This window comes from Gallinula chloropus, assembly GCF_964237585.1.
Source record: "Gallinula chloropus genome assembly, chromosome: 10".
In the NCBI taxonomy this organism is placed as follows: Eukaryota; Metazoa; Chordata; class Aves; order Gruiformes; family Rallidae; genus Gallinula; species Gallinula chloropus.
Genome location: NC_140095.1, coordinates 12083589 through 12105882, shown reverse-complemented (window position 1 = coordinate 12105882; position 22294 = coordinate 12083589). Strand labels below are relative to the sequence as shown.

The 22294-nt window shown below is 48.2% G+C and overlaps 1 protein-coding gene across 1 annotated transcript in view; it reads left to right on the top strand.

The window, feature by feature from the left end:
• Nucleotides 1-22092, top strand: part of KLHL3 (kelch like family member 3) — a 37858-nt gene extending 15766 nt beyond the window's left edge. Inside the window, exons 4-14 of the mRNA XM_084268547.1 lie at nucleotides 706-868; nucleotides 4047-4156; nucleotides 9020-9136; nucleotides 9849-9998; nucleotides 12541-12658; nucleotides 13360-13557; nucleotides 14401-14502; nucleotides 17125-17253; nucleotides 20886-21026; nucleotides 21242-21385; nucleotides 21635-22092. Of these exons, the coding sequence (XP_084124673.1) occupies nucleotides 706-868; nucleotides 4047-4156; nucleotides 9020-9136; nucleotides 9849-9998; nucleotides 12541-12658; nucleotides 13360-13557; nucleotides 14401-14502; nucleotides 17125-17253; nucleotides 20886-21026; nucleotides 21242-21385; nucleotides 21635-21663 (1401 nt within the window). The 3' untranslated portion in view covers nucleotides 21664-22092. The remainder of the gene's footprint in view (nucleotides 1-705; nucleotides 869-4046; nucleotides 4157-9019; nucleotides 9137-9848; nucleotides 9999-12540; nucleotides 12659-13359; nucleotides 13558-14400; nucleotides 14503-17124; nucleotides 17254-20885; nucleotides 21027-21241; nucleotides 21386-21634) is intronic.
• The last annotated feature ends 202 nt before the right edge of the window (nucleotides 22093-22294 follow it).

Genomic DNA, 22294 nt, shown 5'->3' with positions numbered 1-22294 from the left:
GTCTTTGCAGCAGATGTCACATTCCTGATCTGATTCCATTTCCCTTTTCTCTGCTTAGCTGTGTAGATACAAAGCAGTAACCCATTTCCAGGTGCAGGCACAACCACAGCCGTGATGTGTCCAGGGCGTTTTGTGAGTGTGAAAATGAAGGCTGCTGATGGAATTGTTGTCCCCATTTTTCCTGAGAACCTTGCTGTCACCAAAACCTGCTTGAGCTTACAGTGAACCCCTCTTCTACCAGGGCAGTTTGAGCACCTCGCTCATGAGCCAACATGGTTTTGTTGAAAATAAGAAAATTCCGGGTTTTGGAGAGTGCTGAACTGCTGTGGGCTTTGAAAGTGGGGGCAATGCATCTAAAGCTGTATAAAGCTCTTCAAAGGGGAAAAAGAAATAAATCTGTGTGCAGGACCTACCTGCAGCCAAGCTAGAAATTCAGGTGCATCTGTGGCTCTTTGCATTTTTACCTCTCCTTACCCACCTTGAGGTCTCTTGGGGGAGAAGAGCTCTTCTCCTAGGCCAGCATGGGATAGCTCTTTCTGCCTCTTAGAGCATGGATGGGGATCTTCTGCCTACAGTGCTAAAATTTTAACCTTCCTCCTTGTACCCCACAGGGATGTGTCCCACTCTGAAGGGGAATCACATCTAATTTGTGACTCAAAGCTTGCTTGGTTGCTAACCCTAATCCCCCCCTTCTTGCCTTTGCAGGTTTTGCTGCCAGCTGCTAGTTTATTGCAACTGATGGATGTTAGAAAAAACTGCTGTGACTTCCTGCAGTCCCAGCTGCATCCCACCAACTGCCTTGGAATCCGAGCTTTTGCCGACGTGCACGCGTGTGCCGAGCTGCTGCAGCAGGCGAACGCCTATGCAGGTGAGGGAAGGGTCGTCTGTCTGTCCAGTTAAACCTGCTTCCAGGCACAGTGATGTGCAGGCTGAGCAACATCTGGTCGGTCTCTTCCTACTTGGAGCGTTAGGACAGGGGAGAAATTCTTTATTGGCTTTGTAAGGTTGTAACTCTCTGTCGTGCTGGGAATTGTGAATTGTGGTTTGGTCTCAGGGGGACGCCTAAGGAGGTGAAAACCCCATATCCTCTGCATCACAGCCCACAGATAGTTCCTCAATATGTTCCCAGTAAGCACTTTGGCTGAGGGGAGACCTTATCACTGCCTACAGCTACCTGAAGGGAGGTTGTAGAGAGGTGGGAAGTGGTCTCTTCAGCCAAGTGATAGGATAAGGGGAAATGGCTTCAAGCTGCACCAGGGCAGGGTCAGATCAGATGTTAGGAAAAAAATTCTTCACTGAAATTGTTGTGGGGATGTGGAACAGGCTGCCCAGGAAGGGGGTTGAATCACCATCCCTGAATGTGTTTAAAAAAAGGGTAGATGAGGTGCTCAGGGATATGGTTTAGCGTAGGACAGGAATGGGTGGACTTAACGATCTTAAAGGTCTTTTCCAACCTGGTGATTCTGTGATTTGGCTGCCTGCTCAGCAGCACAGTGTTGCCATGCTGGTGTCCTCCCTGTGCATGCTGCCCCATGAGAGCAGCAGCAGTGCTGGGGATTTGTGCATTTGAGGAATAAACATCACCAGGCAAAATTAAATCTCGTGGGTGAGAGGGGGAACGCTCAGCTACGATTGCCATGCAGTTTGAGCCTCTGGGCTGTGGAGCATTGGTGACTTACTCCAAGGGTGGGTAGACTATGGTTTCTTTGAGAGTAGATGGGTTTGGTTGCAGTAAGTAGGTGCAGAACACGGCTTTCAGCATTTGTCCCTTGTGGTGTAGAGCTAAAGCTGTTCCAAGCAGCCCCACGCTCTTAACTCCCCAGCACTTTCCAGTCTCTTCCAACAGAGTTGCCCTTGACCTCGGCTTGGGAGAAGCTGGTAGTTTTCTCCACTCAGGTTGTTTTTCTGCTTTTCTGCCTATTTAGATTGGGAAACATACACCTGCTGTCTCCCAGAGCACCTGCTCTGTCCTGCAACATTTTCCTTGATATGTTTTAGTCCTTAATTAGACCATAAGAACCTCAGCAGAATAAAAATGTGCCCACCAAGTCCTCCCCTGTTCTCCTGCAAATAAAAGTAAAACCTTTTCAGCTGCTCTGGCTGTATTATCCCCTAGAGGAAAAGGTACCCTGGAAGGAATGGTTAATTGTATAAAGGCTTGCTTGTAATATCTCATTATCCTTGGTTCCAGGCCCTGTTTAATCTTTAACCTAACAAGCAGTGCATTCACTGTATATTTACTTGATTGTTTGGCAATTAGAAAGTCTGCTTTGTTGTTTTATTGGCCTTCCTAAGTCCCAGTTAGTACCACAGCCCATGTAATGTTAATGGAACTCCATTAATAAAAATGCCATTAAAATTCTTTTCACCATGTTGTTTATGTAACAGTGTTAAACCAAGAGAGAAGTCCCCAAGCTCAAGAGTCCACGCTCAGCTACTTGGGAAATGCTTAGTTCTGGCCAATGGATAACTTGAGGAGGTGGAGGAGCTGCCTTGGTGCAGGAACAAGTTACTTTAATAAAATCAGCAAATATTTTTACTGCCAGATGCCAGTCCAGAATGAATAGGAGATTGTGTCCCAAAGTCAGAGTGCATCCAGATTACTGTCTGGGGAGCATTTCCTGCCCCTCAAGTACTTAAGGCCAGATGAGTTCATTATGTCTTACATATGGCATGGCAGAGTATAAGCTCTATCCAGATTCTGCTGGTTTTAGTCAGAGCTTTTGGCTTAGCTGTGGTGCTTTGGTCTCCATTAGGCAAAAAGTAGGGCCCATGGTTGGGAAAGCCCAAGTGTCCTCTGCAGCACCAACATTGGTGAAGAGTTGTTCAGGTACGATCTCCAAGGAGCTCCTCTGTGGAAGCTATGCCAGCAAATACTTTGCAAAGGTGAAAACTAGGAGCAGATCTTGCTGTGGAGAGAGGCCTTTGGATACATGAGCCTGAGCTTCTCCAACCTGAAGATGGTAGGGCTTAAAGGAAGTGACTTCAGATGAAGTGTCTGAGATTCGTGTTTCCATATTTCAACCAAAGATAAATTGGACTCAGCAAATGGCAGGTGAGACTAAATTGGCATGTATATGCAACAAATGCTTCCATAGCTGTCTGCTAATGGCTAACAGTGGTTTTGACCTCGAAATTCTTTCCTAGTTCCCTTTGGCTAGATGTAAAGCTCCACAGATTTGATGATCCTTATTGCACCTGTAAGGTCATAATTCTTCCAGCTGGGGGTTATAGGCAACGATGTTTATTTTGTTTTCAAGTGGCTCCCAAAGTTACAGCATGGAGGGATTTGGAGGGAAAAGGGGAGAAACAGATATCTGTGCAGTTGCAGGCTTAAGTGAAAAGAGGCAAGGCTGCTGGGGTAAATGGGTGCTGAGGGTTTGGAGCGGGGGAAAGAATTTAAATGTGGGATCAGCTTTGCTTCTCTCCTTCCATTTCTATGTGTGGGATAAGGTTCCCCCCTTACCCCTTGCACATACAGATTCAGCTGTAGGCCCTGGGACCCCTCACTATTTGCTGCTGAGCATATGCACCAGACAGATTGTTTGGCTGATTCATGTTAAAGATGGACTTCCTTTTGAATACCTACAAATATCAGGGAACTTTGAATACCTAAAAATATCAGGGATCAGTCTCTCACCCAGCTGTTGAGCAGGTCTGAGACTGTGTAGGACTTTGAAGTGGGTAAGAACCGCATCTCGAGGTGGCCAGGTTATTTAACTGCTTCAGAAAGGCATTGGCACTTCTCTCCATTGCCACTTCTAATCCTATTTGCCACTGGAAGCTCCTTAGTGGCTTTGAGGAAAGTTAAGTTCCCATTTAGCGTCATTTAGGAAAGTGTCTCATGGGGCTTGAGTTCCTTGAAGCAAGATCAAATTTCTTTAACCTGCTCTGAGGCTCTTTTCAGTTCCTGCTCTACCACAGTGTTTGTCTCGGGTGCTCAGAGCTGTGATAATAACAGTTCTCAGAACGCTGTAGTCCTTCCATTGACTTAGAGCCTGGATTTCATTATAATTTTCTGTTCCCCCTTTTCGTTTGTTGAACAGAGCAGCACTTCCCTGAGGTGATGCTAGGAGAAGAATTTCTTAGCCTTAGTCTGGACCAGGTTTGCAGTTTAATATCAAGTGACAAGCTCACAGTCTCCTCTGAAGAAAAGGTACAGTAAATTGTATAGCAACAGTGACTGTAAGACTGCTGGAATGTTTCTGAATCTCGCACCGGGAACTGCGCTCGTGTTATGCTCTTCAGGGGCCATTTTCCAACAGGGCTGATGTGGAAAAGAAAAGTGAAAATAATGTGAATCCTAAAAGCACATAAAAATGACCTTCACTGGGTTCTTTGTAGGAAGTAATGATTCTCAGATCCATATCTCTTCCAAAAAGCCCTTGGGGACATAACTAAATACCTTCCCTCTCGGAAAACTAGGACCCTCCCATCTGCTGTTGGTGTAAAGCTCGTACTACCTGCCATAAAACCTCAAAAAAAGGTGAATTTCATTAGGCCAGGGAGGAGTATTGGCTTCTGCTGCACGTCAGACAGAAGCAAAGGAGGCCTGTGACCAAAAAGAAGGAAGGAAATGTTTTTCTAGCATCATCAGTCTTTTTAATGGAAGGGTGAAAAAAAGGGGCTGTTTGATGTTGCTTTGTGGGTGAAATGTTCAACACATCTTGTGTGGTCTGAAGTCCTGGGAAGGAGCATGACCTGTGGTCATGGTACTTCATCAACACCAGGTCCAGCCCCCTCCGCTGTGGGGGCTTCTTGCATGACCTGCAGCAGGTTTCTGGGGGGTGGTACATGCTCACCTCTGAATCACTGCTGCAGGGAGATGGACACTTGTGGGAGGCTTGAGGATTTTGTGGCTCCTAACCTCAGGACTTCTGTTGTACGCCTGTGTTCTGGTGGGATGTGGCTGTGGCTGGTTGTGCTTGGTGCTTCTGGTCCTTTCTGAGCTGGTGAGACCACACGTCCAGGTGTTTGCACCATCCTGCTTGTTCCCTCAGGGCTACAGACCTGCATGTACCTGGGTGATGATAGTGAAGCTCCCCAGAAACCCACACCCCATGAGGTGTGAACGCAGCGATGCTTCGTTCACACCCCCAGGCAGCAACCTCAGCGGTTCTGGGAGTGTGTTTCCACAGGCGTGGGGTGAGCATGGGTGTCTCAGCTGGGTGCTGCTCTGTGCCACACAAGTTGGGCCAAAAAGGGGGGGTGAAAACCAAACAGGGTGAACTCAGAGTGGCTTCACTTTGCGTGAGCCTCACAGCCTGCAAAGGGAAGTGCGAGTTTAGTAACCAATTTTTCCAGTTCTGGGCAGCATTGTTAAAAAGCTTTTATTGGCCTCATGCCCAGAGGAATCAAAGCACTCCCTCCCTCATCCAAGCTTTGCACAATCAAACCCAGTATTTCTTTAGCTGATTGTAAAAGTTGAGAATGCAAGGCGGTGGAAGGAAACGTAGGCTTGAGCTGCACGTTGGGAATAGCAGATATGGGTAACAGGAGAGGGGCAGAGCATGGCGTCTGAACGTAAACATGAGATGTGTGCTGGAGTCCAAAGAAGTGCTGAAAATTGAGGACAGACTGGTGGGCTGCTGGTTTGTTTTACCTTCACAACAGTTTTCCTGACCTTTACTCTTCATATCTGCTAACGTGTGAGATGCTTGTATGTATCTGTCCTTATGTATCTGTGTGTGCATGTGCATGTGTGATGGACATGAGCTATCCATGTGATGGAGAGAGAACTATTTTTAAGCAGTAAGATGTAGAAAGCAGGCAGCTACTTCCAGCACCTGAGAGCTAAGTTACTGCACCCAGATCTTGGAGGGGTTCCTGTGTTGCCATGTCTCCTGGCTGTGCCGCAGCCTGCGAGCCAGAGCACTTCACTCCTGGAGCACTGGGAAGTGCTGTAGCTGAGCCTGCCTGGAGCCAGACATTTGCACAGCCAGGGTGGGAAGTGTGGCCCTTATAATGCTTCAGGACCAGGCGTGTGTGCCCAAGAGCTTGTGTGTTCTCCCCTTCTTCTGCTGGCCCCCGACTAAGACCAATTGGCCTAATAAAATATATTCTTTATCCCTGCAGATTTTGGCATGCCTACATCCCATGGCCATCAGGCCTGCAAAAATTGTCTGCTACCACAGGAATTTATTTTAATTGTGAAATGGGGATGAGGTTTCCCCTCTGCTCAGAGAAGATCCTCCTTGTTTGCCCTCTCCCCCTTGCCCTGTCCAGCCTCTGCAGTTGCACAGGCATGTCTGGCCTGGGGCAAAGGTTTATTTTGGTCCCTGCCTGCTCTTGTTGCTATAGATGAGTACTTTGAAGAAGAGTTTTACCAATGCTTTCTGTACCTGACCTAATTGGCTTTTTAATTATAACATACAAGTGTAATGAATAGCATATAACATATACTTAACAGAAGTGCATGTAAGCAAGGAAAAGCTACACAGAATTATATTTATTCATATTTACTGATGATATGTGAAATAAAGGGGCTTCCAGCCCTGGAGAAGGGACTTCTGCCAACTCAGGACAGTGACAAAGAAATTCTAAAGAGATTTGGGGTTTTTGGGTTGCGGATTTTACACAGAGCCTAGTAATGGACTCATCCTGCTAACATGCAGTAGCAGCTGATGAGCAGTTTTATCTTGGGATCATCTAACAACTGGAATTTTGGCTGAAGAGACTGGGAAAGCATCTGGGCTTACTCTTAGCTTAGGTAGTGTGCGGAGAGGGGATCTTCCAGGCTTTTACCCTTCTTCTCCATGGGGTGGGAGATCTGCTTCTCCCCAGCTCTGGACTGCTCCTGCAGCCAGGCAGGTGCCAGCTGCTAACTCAGCCTGTGCCTTTGCTCTGAATAATCTGTGTGGGTAACAGCTTCATTTCATCACACCCTGGCAGCGGGTTGTGCACGGCAGGAGGAACCCATCTCCTGGGGGAGCAGCAGCAGCTGCTCAGGGTCTGCAGCAGGCACAGCATGTGGAGGGAGGGCATGGCAGTAGTGGAAACAGATGTGGTCTTTAAATAGGGATACTGCTGTCTTGGATTAAGGTTTACCCCCCTTCTCATAAAATTAGGAATCAGAGCCAACAGAAGGTGCCAGAATTTCATTTTTAAAAGATTTCTGCTATTTTTAGGCACAACAGGGTAGCAGCAGCATGTGCCTAACTCAGGAGTGGCTTCCAGCACTGAGGAAGCAGCTTATTCCATGTGTGCATTCGCGTTACCTTCCTTTAAGGTCTATTTGCTGCCGTCTCAATCTGCAGCTGGGAATGTCTGAGCCCTGTGACCTGTTCTGTAGCTCAGCATTTGTGCAGAAGAGGTTAATCAAAAGCGTGTTTGTTGGCAAAGCATTTGCCTTATGCTCCTTCCCTGCTCATTTGCAATTAAAAAAAATTAAATACCTCACAACCACCTAGTTTCTACTTTACATGCCTTGTAGCCAGAGTGAAATTATTTGTTTGTGTATTTTCATTCTCAAATCCTGAAAGGTTCTGCAGTAGTTGTTTTCCTTTGCGCTTGCTGGGGTTTGATTACACGGCTCCCCATCGCGTTGCTTAAACCCTCAGTGCAGTGTCCTGAATTCCAAACAGTTCAGCAAGAGCGTTTACTGGCATAGGAAATGAGGCTGGTGCTGCATGGCTTTTTGAAAGAGATTCTGGTTTAGCCTCAGATGAGGAACCCCCTTTCTGCTCTGCCTCTCCGTGGTGGGAGGATGCGTCTGCCAATGCCTCCTCCAGATGCATTTGCCAGCAGCAAGGAGGGGCTGAGAGGTGGTGCCCTCAGTTCTGGTTAATTTTGTCCAATTAGTGACCCTTGGACCCAACAGAATGGTTTCTTGGGGAGTGATGGGGAGGTGGCGGGGTGGTGAAAAGAAGGAAGAAAGTGATCTGTGCAAATTAGCCTGACCATTTGGTGACCCTGTCGTTGAAACCAAGGGCATAGTGCTGAGTGTGCTGGGGCAAAGGGCCTTTTTGGGTCAGGCACGGGCTGGCCGGGGTCCATGGGGGATGTCAGTGCTCAGCCTCTCTCCAGTAACCGGGTTGCAGAGCACTTGGGCGGTTTTCCCTGTCGATGAGAGTTAAGGCTCAGAATTTAATTCTGACTCTGTGGGGAAGCTCTGCTGCAAGGATCCAGATCCTGCTGTGCAGCATCTGAGGGCGCACCACCCCTCTCCCTGCCTTGCTGGGTGTTTCAGGAAGCCTCTCCTGCTCCCAGTGTCATTTTTAGTCCTTTCTTCTGGGAGGAGTGTGGCTGTTACATAAGCACATCTATATTCATGCCAGCAGCCCGTGTAGGATGCCTCTGCCTGCCTCTGTTCATTGTGCAGGGCTCTGCATGGCTCCTGGGTTGTTTGTACCCAGTTTGTCACGGAGTCAAAGTTTGGATGCTTATCTGAACCGGTTGGATCTGGGAGTACAACTGGATTTTGGTTCAGACCAGAAGTCCAGCAATGCCCTTGTTTCCCTGCGGAAGCATCTGGGTATTTTTAGCAGTGAGATACGTGTGTGTGGCTGTGGACAGGGGTTTTCCTCTGCATGTGGTGGATCTGTCCTGAAGACTACTTGGTTTTGTGGGGTGGGGAGAGAGAGCTGGTGCAGTGATTAAATGTGATGGTGAACATAGTGGCTTACAACGGGGCAGGCTCCTTTGGGAGGGGAGATCTCTCTTATCAGGAGTAATCATTTTGGCTGATTTAATGAAGAGTGCCTGGTGCAAATGCCAGCAGGCTCATTAAGTTTCCTGGCTGCCTTCCAGTACTAATGTCCAAGGGGTATATGATTGTCCTGGACACATGCTTAGCTTTGAGAGTGATACAGCACATCTAGATGTGAAGTTGCTTATTGATATGCATGGTCAGCTCACCAGTTTGCTGCCATGGTGCTTGTGCTCTGTGTGTGGTCATGCTGCCTGGAGACCTTCCATCTCCTCCCTTCGATACTGTAAAATCACAATGCTTCTGATTTTGGGGAGGTGACCCTGCAAGCCTGTTCTCTCTTCTCCATATAATTGTACTTTCTCTGTGTAGGTCTTTGAAGCAGTTATTTCTTGGATAAATTACGAGAAGGAGTCTCGCTTAGAGCACATGGCTAAACTGATGGAGCACGTTCGCCTCCCCCTTCTGCCCAGAGATTATCTTGTACAGGTTAGTAATTAATTAATACTTGTGCTTAAGCTGCTGGTAGCTCCTTAATCAATGGCTGTGTCTCAGATGGGTAATTTGCCATGATGCTGAGTCTGTAAACAGAGGAATAAAAGGACAAACTGGGTGGATTCAGACATCAGTGTGTGAGCGCTGAAACCTTCCTGTAATTGTGACCTGTGCTCTGCCAGGCAATGCCGAGAGCAGAGCTCCTGCTCCTCTTCGTAGAACCATTTAGAAGTTAATATCTTGGGACTTTTCACCCTGAAAATACCCAGGTTGTGATGTTACAAGCTCGTGCAGTTTGTTCCCCTAAAGCACAGGACATTTAGCTCGGTGAAAACATGTCATGTGTGATAATTTTGGCTTAAGACGTGCTCTGTGCGTAAGAAGAGGTCTGTGTGACTGGTAGGTGAGATGCTGTCTGACTTGGAGATTGTTCTCAACAAGTTAATTCCTGGGATCTGGGCATTGATGATGAGCTGAGACTCCCCAGAAGAAGGGACGCTTGAGTGTTCCTGGAGGGAAACGAAGAGCTTGGATGTTGCTGCATGTGTTTCTTTGGGAAGACATGGAAGTTTCTGTCTGTCCTCTGCCTTTTCTTTCATATTGGGAAGAGAAATTCTAGGTTTCATGGGGTTTCTACAAAGCTCCTGGTGGCACAGGCCACCAAGTACTTCAGTTTAGATGATCTTTCATGTGTGTGTGCTCTCAGACAGTTGAAGAAGAAGCTTTAATCAAGAATAACAATACTTGTAAAGACTTCCTTATCGAGGCCATGAAATACCATTTGCTTCCTCTGGATCAAAGGCAACTGATAAAGAACCCCAGGACAAAGCCGAGGACTCCTGTTAGCCTGCCGAAGGTAAGCCGAGCTGGTCCCTTCCCATCACCTCACACCGTGTTATTGGTGGCGTTTTCTGCCTTTGAAAGGAGCTTGAGTACTTATTTCTTACTTCTCACTAACTCCATGATTGCCCTTTGAAGTGTTTTACTCCCTCTTCTGGCATTGCCTGTGCCCATCAAGGATGTGTAACTACATTAGCTAAACCAAACCCTTTGGAGAAGCAGTATCTCTGCTCCCAGGGGCAGGGCTCTGCTCTTGAAACATTTTGTCAGCCCCAAATGTTTTTGTGAATGGCTGCTGCTGCTGGAGCTGGGGCTCGAGGATCGCTGACTCGGGGAGCATCAGCAGCTGCAGGCAGCTGCCTGTAGTGCTTGGAGGGCTGGCTGAGGTTTTGCTGGCTTGTAGCAGCCTGACAGAGCCCTGCAGAGGAGGGTCACAGTAGGTGTCTTTTCTTTTCCCATATCCATAGTTGAAAGCAGGAAGCACCAGCACCTCGACCCGTGGGCAGGAAGTCTGAAGAGAATTTCAACAGACTCAAAGCAGCTACTGAATAAATAATCCCGTTACTCCCTGCATTTATCCTGCAGGCATGTGATGCTCTGGCCACCACTTCATTAGTGAAGAAACAAATGACAACAGGAACCCTTTTCCCTGTGCCCTGGAGATAAACACAGTTTGGCATGATGCCTTTCAACAGCCTGTCACTGAATTTATTCAGAAGCATTTTGGAGACTGCAAAACATCAAAAGCACAGTGTATTGTTTTTCTGAGCACAGAGTGTAGGGACCTTGGGTTGTGGGGTGGTGTATGAGATCTGTGGTGTGAGGGACCGTTCAGATGTTTAGATATTGAACTGTCCATTGAGAAATTGCAGCTCTGCAGTGTGTGTCTGCGTGTTGTGTCCTTGCTGCCTGCTGGCACTGACATGAAGTTGGTAGAACACAGCTTTGGGGCTGTTGTGAAGGGCTGATGTGACCCTTGTCCAAGGGCTAAAGGATAAAATAAACAGCGAACCAGTGTTCATCTTATATAGCATGACCCATGAGTACAAACCCAAACCTTCTGCAGGTCTCCTTTCTTTTCAGCTGCAAAGAAAGGGGAGGAGGTGATGATCTTCCAGCAATCCTGTTACTGAGGAACTTTCATCTGTTGGTCCCACTGATGAGGGATTACTGTCTGCTGTGAGATCTCTTAAACCTGTAATTGAGTGAAGCTCTGCAGCTTTCCATGGAAGACTGTTACACAACTAGTAGTCATGCTGCTAATTTAGACTCGATTTTCTAATGACACGTTCTCATCTTTGTAGATCAAATAGTCCATTATTTTCATACAGTTCGAATTCTTTAAATTGCTGTCTAGCTCTGTACTTTTAAAGCAACCCTAATTGGAGTTGAGCTCATTACCCAAATGACCTCAAGCGATGATCTTATCCTCTCAGCCACCTTTCAGAGGCTAAAGCTAGTTTCCCATCTACTCTTGGACTATATTTGAGGCCCTGTTATCCTGCTTTCCTTGGCCTTGCAGAAATCAGATTGTTGTGGGTAATGTTTGCTCCTGGCAATTTGCTGAGATAAGGGGAGAGAATCCTCACTCTTGGAGCTGTGGAGGGTAGAGATGTGTTCAGAACAAAGTGCAGGTCTGGTTGTTTGTAGGTGGCAGTGGTTTGGATGCTGTCTGTGTGTACATTGGTCTCCAGCACTCAGAACAGGGACTTGGGAGTGATGGGCAGCCCCTGAGTGCTGAGCTGGTGGCTCATGGGACCACCACCCCTGGGAAGTTAATGAGTCCATGGGCAGTTTGTCTTCTGGTGGCAGACAGGGCAGATTTGGGAAGGACCACACTGCATGCTTTCTAGGTCTTCTCACTTTTCCACCAGCATCCATTGCTTGCCATTGCTGAGAACACAGTCTGGCTAGAAGGACCATTAGCCTAGCCTGTCAGGGTGGTTGTTGAGCTCCTGAGATTGCCCTTGATCACCTCTGCATAGATCTTTGCTATCTGTAAGGAATTTAGGGTTTAATTACTGAATTTGCATCAATATGTGTTGGAGCTATAACCTTAATGAAGCTGAGAAATCGCTTCCTTCAGCAGCCCAGCACCCTGGGTCTCAATAGTCCTGGTGATTTCCCGAGTGTTGCCTTCCCTGCAGGTGGCAATACAGCTGTCAGGTTTGATTTGCTAAGTGGCATGGATTATTTTTAGCACCACCATGGAGATAATGACTAAACAGCAGGCTGGCTGGGGAAATCACACTGGGATCATCTTCCCTTAAAAATACTTCTGCAGCAAGTCTTGTGTGTGCTGTGGTGCAAAGCCCTTTTTGGGGTAAATACAGTGGGATTTCCACCTTGGAAATGCAAGGAAGAGTTGATGGAGTCTGTATTTAGCATGCATTAAATGGGAGATAACTCCCCCTCTCCATGCAGAAGCTTTTATTAGGCCTGCAGAATGGTTTTGGCAGCTGCTCTTGATCAGGTTCTGGTGGGTGATGGTTTCTTTGGAGACAGCAGCTGCCTGGACTGGTGTGTGAGGTTTTTTAGCTCTCCTTTTCCCTCTCCAGGTGATGATTGTGGTGGGTGGACAAGCGCCCAAAGCCATTCGCAGTGTGGAGTGCTACGATTTTGAGGAGGAGCGGTGGGATCAGGTTGCTGAGCTTCCCTCACGGAGATGCAGAGCAGGTAAAGGGAACCTTTGCTGTAGCCCTTTTTGTCTTCCCAGTGCAGCTCCTCAGGGCTGGCTGGATGTCCTCAGTTATCCCTTCAGACTTCCTCTGTGCCCCCAGCCTCAAGCAGATCTTTTGTTCTGCCATTCCTTCCTCCTCGTTCCCTATGCACACGTATCATTCTCATTCAGGTGGGTGCCCTGCTCTCCAGAGGGCTTCCTCCTGCCTGCCTGCCCTCCATAGCTGCTGTCCTCCCTTCATCATCTCTCCTGGTTGCTCCTCCATCAGTATTTTACCTCCTTTTCCCATCCCGCTGCCTGGCAGCCCACAGGGATCCAGTTCTCCTTGCTGGCTTCCTAGTGAAAAATCAAAGGAGCTGAGTCAGGCCCTCTCTGTGCTGAGGGGCGGGTGATGGAGAGCAGGTCTCTAAGCAGAGAGTCTTCAGCTGAAGGCATCTGAGAGGATTGTCAATGTGGATCACTATTTGTTGTCCCCTCTGCCTCAGAAAATTTCTCAGGTGTGAAAATCCATCTGTTCTTTACATTGCTGTGTATTTATGTGCATTTTGCCTTCCATACAACTTGGCTCCAACCCACAGAGACTTGCCCACGTTCTGCTCTTCCCAGCTGTCTTACATGCCCTGACAGACACCTGATGATGCTCACTGCCCGAGCTGTTCCTAAAACCTCTGTAAAAACCTCTCCCCTCTCTTCCCAGGTGTGGTATTCATGGCTGGCAATGTTTATGCTGTCGGGGGCTTTAATGGATCTTTAAGGGTACGAACAGTTGATGTGTACGATGGCGTGAAGGACCAGTGGACATCCATAGCCAGCATGCAGGAGAGACGAAGCACTTTAGGTGCAGCTGTGCTCAATGATCTCCTGTATGCAGTGGGCGGCTTTGATGGCAGCACCGGTAGGTGAATGAGTGAAATCTGGGCACTGTCTGACCTGAAACACAATTTTCAGAGACCCCTCCAAAGACTGCAGAGCTTTAGTGAGGCTCCTGCACCCTTCTGCTAGGGTTTTATAGAGAGAGAGAGAGAAATTGGGTTTACTGCATGTTGTAGCTCACCACATGTTCTGTCCCATCAGTAGTTACTGAGTAGCTCACTTTATTACTGTTTTTTTCTCAAGCAATGCAGATCTTTCAGCCTTGTTCTCTGTATGAACATGCCTTTTTCCTGGACTGAAAAGGGTTGGTTTTTTTTTTCCTCCTGATTTTAATGAAATTTTGCATAGCAACGTGAGCGAAGTGCCAGCGAGGGAGGAATCTTACGGGCTGTGTGTGCCTGGGATTTGGCTTGGCATAGCTGCACGTTTAAGTTCACACCTCTGCTGTAAAGCTTTGCCTCTTGGTTCAACCCTGAACTCCCCCTCTCAGGTGGTGATGAGTACAGAGCAGCAGGGGCTGGGAAGGAAGTCCACCTTTACGTGGACTTTGGAAACGCTTGAAAAAACAGGGAAGGTTGGGCTTGGTGCCTGGACTCTGCTCCACCTTGGTGTCCCCAGCACATCAGAGGAGCAGCAGTCCCAGGGCAGGGGCTGTGGGGGTGACAATTTTTCCAGCTGCTGAAGAAGTGGTGGTGACATGCTGGTCCCAGCCTGAGAGGCAAGGGGCTAGAAAATGGGGTTGCAGGAGCGTGGGGGGATATGATGGGCTTGGGAGGAGGTGGAAGGCAGATGAAAGTGCAACACCAATCTTTTTTTCTTCTCTTTTTTTTTAATTAGAAAACCTGTGTATCCCCTTTTTAACTAGGTCTGGCATCAGTTGAGGCCTATAGCTATAAAACCAATGAGTGGTTTTTTGTGGCTCCCATGAACACAAGAAGAAGCAGTGTTGGAGTTGGAGTTGTGGAGGGTAAGAGAATCAGCAGCCGTTTCCATCAAGCAAAAGTTCCTGTGTCACACAGAAGCCCGAACGGTTAAATGTGATAGGAGGGAACTGCAGGAACTGTTCTCTAGACTATCTTTAGTTGGTAAAGATTTATTTTATGTGACTTAATCGCTGCAGCTTTCCATGTTCTCCTCTGTCTTAGTGAAAAATCATGTGTAACTTTTCCAAGAGCCTCAGACCCATATCAGACCAGCCCGTGGCTCCTGCGAGCACCTTTAGGTGTATGCACATTTCTTTTGAGTCCTTATTCCTTCTGGGCTGCTTCTGGCCAGCCAGTATTGTGCAGTGTGTGCTGTTGCCATCAGCAGACGCTGCGTGGATGGAGTACCCATCATGGGAAAGCTGCTCGGGGAGAGAAACAGGAACATAGCCCATCCCACAGCCCCAAGCTGGCGGTTTGGCAGGAATGCTGAAACCTGTGTTTATTGACATCAGGCTTGCAGGCACGCACAGCACGATCTGCTCTGGTTGTAAATGAGCAGGGACTGATCGAAGCTGGCGCTGCGGGAGTGAAGCAGGCGGGGTGGGTGGGAGAGGATGCTTGGAGGGATGGTGGCGGCTGGCAGCACCTAACTGGGGTGAGCGGGAGCTGAGCAGTGTGGTTTGCATCCAGGAGAGAGAGCAGTCAAAGTCAGAACCTTTTCTTCCTTTAGCAAAATCAGTTCTGAAGCAAGTGAAGGGCTTTATTTGACCTTGTCTCTGGCGTGGTGTTGCAGTTTGTGATTAGCACAGAGCAGCCTCTGGCACGAGCCTTGTTAGAGGCTGCCTTGGGAGTGGCTCGGTTTGACCTGTCTGAAACGTGTTTATGTATGTGCAATGTGTTTATGTGAGAAGAGGGAGGGAGATAACTCCAGAATAAGTAGTAGTGGTTGTGCTAAGTTTATCTATTTAGGAAGCATCGCCTTCAAAATTGGGGGCCCTGTTTGTGAAGTGCTGGGTGGGTGATAGTCAGTGGGATTTGCTAAAATGGGTCAGTCATGTGGATGTGGAGCAAATACTAAGTACATACCCAAGAGATGCATTTCTATGGAATGGATTTCTCCTGGAGACATATGAAATCCTTTTCCTTTGCTCTGTTTGAAAGTGCAGATAAGTGTTGCATGAATCCATGATATAAAAAAAACAAGGAGGGCATGTGGTGGGGAAGAGCAGCTCATCGTATCGCTGTAGGGAGCAAGCTGCAGCCTGCAGTTAATCCACAGCATTCATCTGAGCGTGATGAAGATTGATCTGATGTCTGTGGATACTGAAAACATCTAATAATTGATGCCAGCCAGGGAACTTTATCTTGCCTTGCTCTGCCTGGCACTCTTGCCTTAGTTATTGACTAACACTGGGCAGGTTGAAACCACAGCACAAATAAGAGTGAAATGTTTATAGAGAAGAGGCAGAAGGAGTACAGTCGCAAACCTGATCCTTGCAGACCTCTCCTGATGATTGCAGCCCAAGGAGGCCATGAGTGGAGCTGGAGGAGAAGAGAGGTCAGAGGCAGGCCCATGAGAAAGAGAAGAGCTGGTCTGTTCTTGGAGTCTTGCAGGCGTCATGGAATCAGGAGGGTGGAAAGGCTGTAGATGATATTTGCTGCTGGGAGTCTCATGTGCTAAAGAACTGCATAGCTCATTTGTGGCCAGGCTCTGGTCTTATGGGTTGAAAATTGGTTTTGTACAAAAATTTGGGTTAGAATTTTCCTACACATTTGGACCTTAATAATCATTGTTTCTTGTAGTGTCTGGGAGGCTCAGTCTTGAACCAGAACACCTTTGTGCTAGGTGCTCTAGTAAAGAAACATTAAGAAACCCCCTCTGCCTAGTGAATTTACAGCCCAAGTGCAAAACAAGGTGATGGATGATACAGGGAGACAAGGAGACAGCATCAGTCAGGCCTGTGAACAAAAGACATGGTGGAGCATCAGCCTTGTTTCATGTGTGATGTCTGTTTTTCCAGTCTCACTTGGTGTATGTTCAGCTGTCACTGAGTTGAGGTAGGGAGGGACAGATATACTATGGTGTGAGGGTTTCCCATGGTATACTCTGAGTAGCTGTGATCACTTGGCATGAGTGAGGAGGCTGAGCTCAGCTGTGCTGGTGGCATTGGTTGGTTTGGATTTGGCCCAGTTTCTTCAACATCAGGTGTAGGTTTCCATGCAGGTATTAACATCGGAAGCTATTGCATATTTATTGCTCATGTGATGTTGTAATTAATGTACAGTATCGACCTCTGAAAGCACGCCTTGCCTTGTGGCACCTGAATGGGAGAAAACACTCAATGAACAGGCTGTGCTTTGATGTTACCTCTTCTCCTGGGGCAACAAGTCGTTTGGAAAACCCTCTGGGCTTTTGGCTTCTAACTAGGCTTGTAGTGTTGTCTTGTTTCCTTGTCTTAGTTGACAGCTTTAACAGCTTTACAAAAGTCCCACCTTCCTGTGAGTCTGCTTCAGATCCTTTCACTAGGATCTTCCCCAGACATCCCAGCAGGTTCAGGCACGTTTCCCAGGGCCGCCCTCAGCTGGGATCCATCCTCCCCTGGGGTGTGATGATGTTGATCAGTCACACCCATAATGCTGATGCTCCTGTGTGTCTCTCCCAGGGAAGCTGTATGCCGTGGGGGGTTATGATGGCGCATCCCGTCAGTGCCTTAGTACCGTGGAGCAGTATAACCCAGCCACCAACGAATGGACCTACGTAGCCGACATGAGCACTCGACGCAGCGGTGCAGGTACTGGCTCTGGGATGAGTTTGTAAGAGCAGATGATAGTTGGGTTTTCCTCTCATCACAGCAAGGAGGAAGGGGTTTTGGCATTGCTGGGCTGGCAAGTGCAACCTGCTATCTCCCCCTGCTTCCCGTGAGGGGGGAAAAACCATAATTGCTTGGAAGCTCTCAGCAGCTCTAGTTAAAATCTGCCAAACTGAAATGAATTTCTGGATTAATGAAATAACGTGCAGTGTTTTGAAGTAGCCTTGCTAAAAGAGGCATCTCACTTGTAAGCAAAGAGTTATCTTTCCAAATTACCAGCTGCGGGCTCAGCTGGGGACTGGAAAGCCAAGCTGCACCTCCTCCCTCCTATCATTTGGGGACTGTCAGGTGGATTTGCCTTTTGGATCTTCTCTGCAAGTATCCAGTGGGTGCTCTGCAGCACAAAGCACATCTGCACTGGGTGATGTGCAGACCAAGTGAAGGTAACAAAATTAATCTCAGATTGCCCCTGCTAAGCTATTTTGTGGTGTATCTTTGGCTGGCAAGAGCTGGTCTGGAGTGAACAATGTCTAAAAAGGATTATATTCTACTCTTGATGATTTCTAACTTAATACATGACAGTAGGCCAAGTATGCACTTGTCCTCTCCATGGCTGTTCCTGTCTGGAAGGGATAAAAATCTCTTACCCCATTGCATTTAAAATCACCTTCAGATAAAAGGGAATGTGTCATAGAATCATGGGATTTTTAAGCTTGGAAAAGACCACTAAGATCATTAAGTCTGTCCAACGCCACCGTGTCAACTAAACCATGTCCTGGAGTGCCACCTCTGTGGGGGTTTTCTAACCCCTTCAAGGATGGCGACTCCACCACCTCCCTGGGCAGCCTGGTCTAATGCCTGACCACTCTTTCAGTGAAGAAATTTTTCCTAATACACAATCTAAACCTCACCTGACACAACTTGAGACCATTTCCTCTCATCCTACTGCTACTTACTTGGGAGAAGGGACCAACCCCCACATCACTACATCCTCCTTTCAGGCAGTTATAGAGAGTGATCAGGGCTTCCCTCAGCCTCTTTTTAAAGGTCTCAGTGTTGGCCCCGTTGCATGGCATGCAGTGGGTCCTCCCTGATGTCAAACCATGCGGTTCTTCTCAAAGTGGCAGTTGTCTGGGGGCAGCCAAACTCAGAGGCTGCCCTGTGGGCTGAAACACCTTTTCCTTCTGAGCTGGGTGGTTGGGAGGCTGCTCTCTCCACACTGTCTTTCCTCACTCTGATGCTCTAACTCCAGGTCAGGCAAATATGGTCACAGGCTGTTGGTTTGAATCCAGTCAAAAACGTTTCTAGTATCTTCTTGCCGCTTATAGCTAGCGTGATGTGATCTCTTAGGAGAACAGAATGATTATCTTGTGGTGCTGACAGCGTGTTGAAGCACAGCAAACCAGTTTGTGCCTGCAGAGATGGATTTTAGAGAACTACCTTTGCTAGTGAACTGTGTGTTTGAAATGCTGCTCTGAGCGCTGCTTTGCAAGTACATCTCTGCACAGCAAGTCCAGTGTTAGAAATGCTCTCGCCTGCCAAACAGCCTTGTAGTTTTCTGTTCCCCACCTGCAAGCCGTGCTCCTCAAGTTCTGGTTGTCACCCACATGCCCCTGGGCAGGTGTCTGCCCGGTGCCACTCATCACAAGCGATGCTGCAGCACGATCTACCGTACAGCTCCAGAAATGAAGCCGTACAGCGAGCTGCCGGCATCGCAGTCCCAATGCTGACATCTAGTGGGAGTGAGGACAGGTGGCTCCAAATCCTTGGGGTCACCCTGATCCAGGCAGTGAGGCCGTGTGGATGTGTGGGTGCTGCCCACCTGCATTCATGGGGAGCAGCCGAGGGGATCCCTTGACCCTCCTGGCAGGGACGTCCTGTCCATGTGTCCCTTTTCTGCCTCACTGCACAGGGAGGCACTTGTAGGTGGAGAAGCCTTAAATCCTTTCTGACTTTTACTCTCCTACTTACTTAAATTAGCAGAGTATTTTTTAAAAATGCAAATTCTTTGCAGACAGCTAAATATCATCATCCTAAGATGCTGCAAATGTGTCTGCTGGGCTCAGATGCAGTAAGCTTTCCTCACCAGTTAAACAAGTTCTTATTCAATTGGGAGGCATCAGCTCTGGGGCCAGGACATACACTAGGACATGTTGTCCTCTTCCTAGGTGGTGCATGTTGAAGTAGCCTCAGCCAGACTAGGAATTTGGCCCAGTAAGGTGGCTATTTATGCCAGTTAGAGATGGATTAGCAGTGCTTGCCAGAGAGGAGCCGTGAATCCCAGTGTCATGTTGGCATTTCAGTGCCTTTTGGTGCAGTGAGAGATGGCTGGTCAAAGCCAAACCCAGTCTGAGGAAGAAAGGTGATGTGGCAGACCCGTGGCAGTGTTCTTGTCTCCCAGTGGTGTGCCTGCTGGAGTTTTAATTCATCACCTGGTCTTGGTTAGGTGCTGGACCGTTTTTGGGCGTCACCATCCCACTGGTTGAGTATGGTGGCTGCTGTGCTCCCTGTTCCTGTTGGCAGTCACAAGGCTTGAAGCAGTGTGACATGTTGCACTTTTGGGATGTTACACACCACCAGGAGATGTTTCTGAGCCCGAATGGTGCCAGCTTTCCAGCTCACCATCTCAGTGCTGCTCCTGTGCTCTCCTTTGCTGCATATGGCAAAGAGGAGAGATGCTGCACAGGGACCAACTTGGGAAGTCTCCTCCCTGCACACGCCTTTGCAGCTCTGTGCCTTTCCCTCAAGCATCAGCACGAGCCCATCTTCAGGGCCCAGGGACTGTCCTGCTGCTTAACGCCGTGGTTGAAATGATGCAATTCAGATTTATGTTTCTGTTTGACTAACATCCCGCCTTGTTAATTTTAATAGAAGCCTTTGAACCTATTATCGAAGATATGTTGCTGGAAGTTATAACTCTCACGGATTGGTGAACATTTTAATTAATTAATTTACTTAACATTAGGCAGAAGCACCCTTCAGATGCCTGTCACTCCCATATATTGAGCCCAGGGGTCTGTGAAAGTGATTGGGAAGGTGGGACTGGACTGGAGACACCTTGTCTGTGCCAAGTGCTGCTGCCATGACTAGGGGCATGAGTGGGGGGGAGAGGAACCCAGAGGCAGCCTCAAGAACTGGAGCCCTTAAGCTGTTGAGGAAGAGTATCCAAGAGATGAAGCCATGTCACACAAAAGCAGCAGGAAAAGCAGAAATAAAGGGCCTGGACTTGGAAACCAGGCTGAAAGGAAAGGGCCCCATGGCAGATAGGGTGGGATGAAGTGGTCAGAGAGGCAAAGGGAAGAGAGAACAAGTCAGTCCAAAATTGAATAAAGGTGAATGAATGTCATGGGACTAAGCTATTGGTCTTAGACTAAGATCTGCCTGAGAAGGGGCACAGCCCTGGAATGTAGGACATCCGCCAGGCGTTACTGGGCAGGTCTGCTGTAGTGCTGCGTGTTGGTTGGGTGGAGAGTTGACCATGTTCCTAGGTGATTGAGGCACATGTGGCTCATGTTTTGGAAATGCCTTAGGCCAAGGCAGTACCCAGGATAAGATCTAGGGACATGCACCCCCTTCCCTTATGCGTTTGGCTGACGCTGTGCTCTGTTCGGCAGGTGTTGGTGTTCTCAGCGGGCTGCTGTACGCTACTGGGGGGCACGATGGACCCTTAGTGAGGAAGAGTGTGGAGGTCTACGATCCAGGGACAAACACCTGGAAGCAAGTAGCAGACATGAATATGTGTAGAAGAAATGCAGGTAACAGCAGTAAGCCTTTCTGTGGCGTTTGGTTGCAGGTTGTCTGTGTGGTTTTAGTGCAGCTAATGTGCTAGTGATGTAAGGGATGGGGATTAGTAAGGAAGTGATAAAAATGGAAGGTGAGATACCTGCTTGGGAATGAATCAGAACGTGGCAGGCGACGTGTTGCGGGGGATGAGTTAGCCTGTGTCTAACCATCTGTGCTCTGCTTTGAGGCGTTTGTGCGGTGAATGGTCTCCTCTACGTGGTGGGAGGAGATGATGGCTCCTGCAATTTGGCTTCAGTGGAGTACTACAACCCCATCACAGACAAGTGGACGTTATTACCAACCAGCATGAGCACAGGGAGAAGTTATGCGGGTAAGTAGTCAGTGGGAGAGCTGGCATCAGCTGGGGTCGTTCCTGAACTGGAAGGCTGTACCTCCTGCAGCTTTCATCTCACAGCTTTGTGCACTTTCTGTTGCTTTCAGTAGAGGGACCTTTAATGGAAACAGTAGACATCTCCATCTGCTAGCCTGTTGCTGGTCTTTGGCTTTGCAGGATGACCTTAGCCACACCACAACCCAGGAGCTGCTCCTCCAGTAACTCTCTCTCCATTCTTACAAACAGGTGTGGCTGTGATTCACAAACCCTTGTGACACATGATCAAGCCAACGTGAGGAGCAAAAGTGAAGTGGATCCAGCTAGGTGGTGTTGGGAAGATGACTGACCTCTGACTCGACCTCTCTCATTGCTGTTAACATCTTAGCATGACAAGTGATACGTTACAAACATCATCTGCTCTGTGGTGGATTGCGTAGCACAGCAAAAGGTCCCTCTGGGGCCACGTTCCATGCCAGACGCGAGGTGTTGCTTGTTATCTGTGGTGCAATCAACTTGTTCTTCTCAACGGCTAGTGTCCTGAGATAAACATTGTCCTTGAGCTGCAGGCACTGAATTGCTTGTGTGAAACAAAACTCCTGCGTTGGGGCGTGTGAGTAAAAACGAACCCTTCTGGATTTCCCCACTACTGATGCTCCGTGTACATCATCGGTCGAACTACTTACTCACTGTGCCTGGAGGGTGGACTTTACTACTGGCAGCGGAGGCTTCCGAGTACCAACTGAGAAAAGCAGTTGACAGAAACGGACTGGAACAGGGTGCTCTGGTTTGAGTGTGACGCTGTCTCAGTCGTACGTTTGTGTATGCCGCTGGACGACTGCGTGTACCCCTGAAACGCTTGTTGTATGGTAGAAATAAATACCACGTGGGGGTTTTTTTTTCTACTTG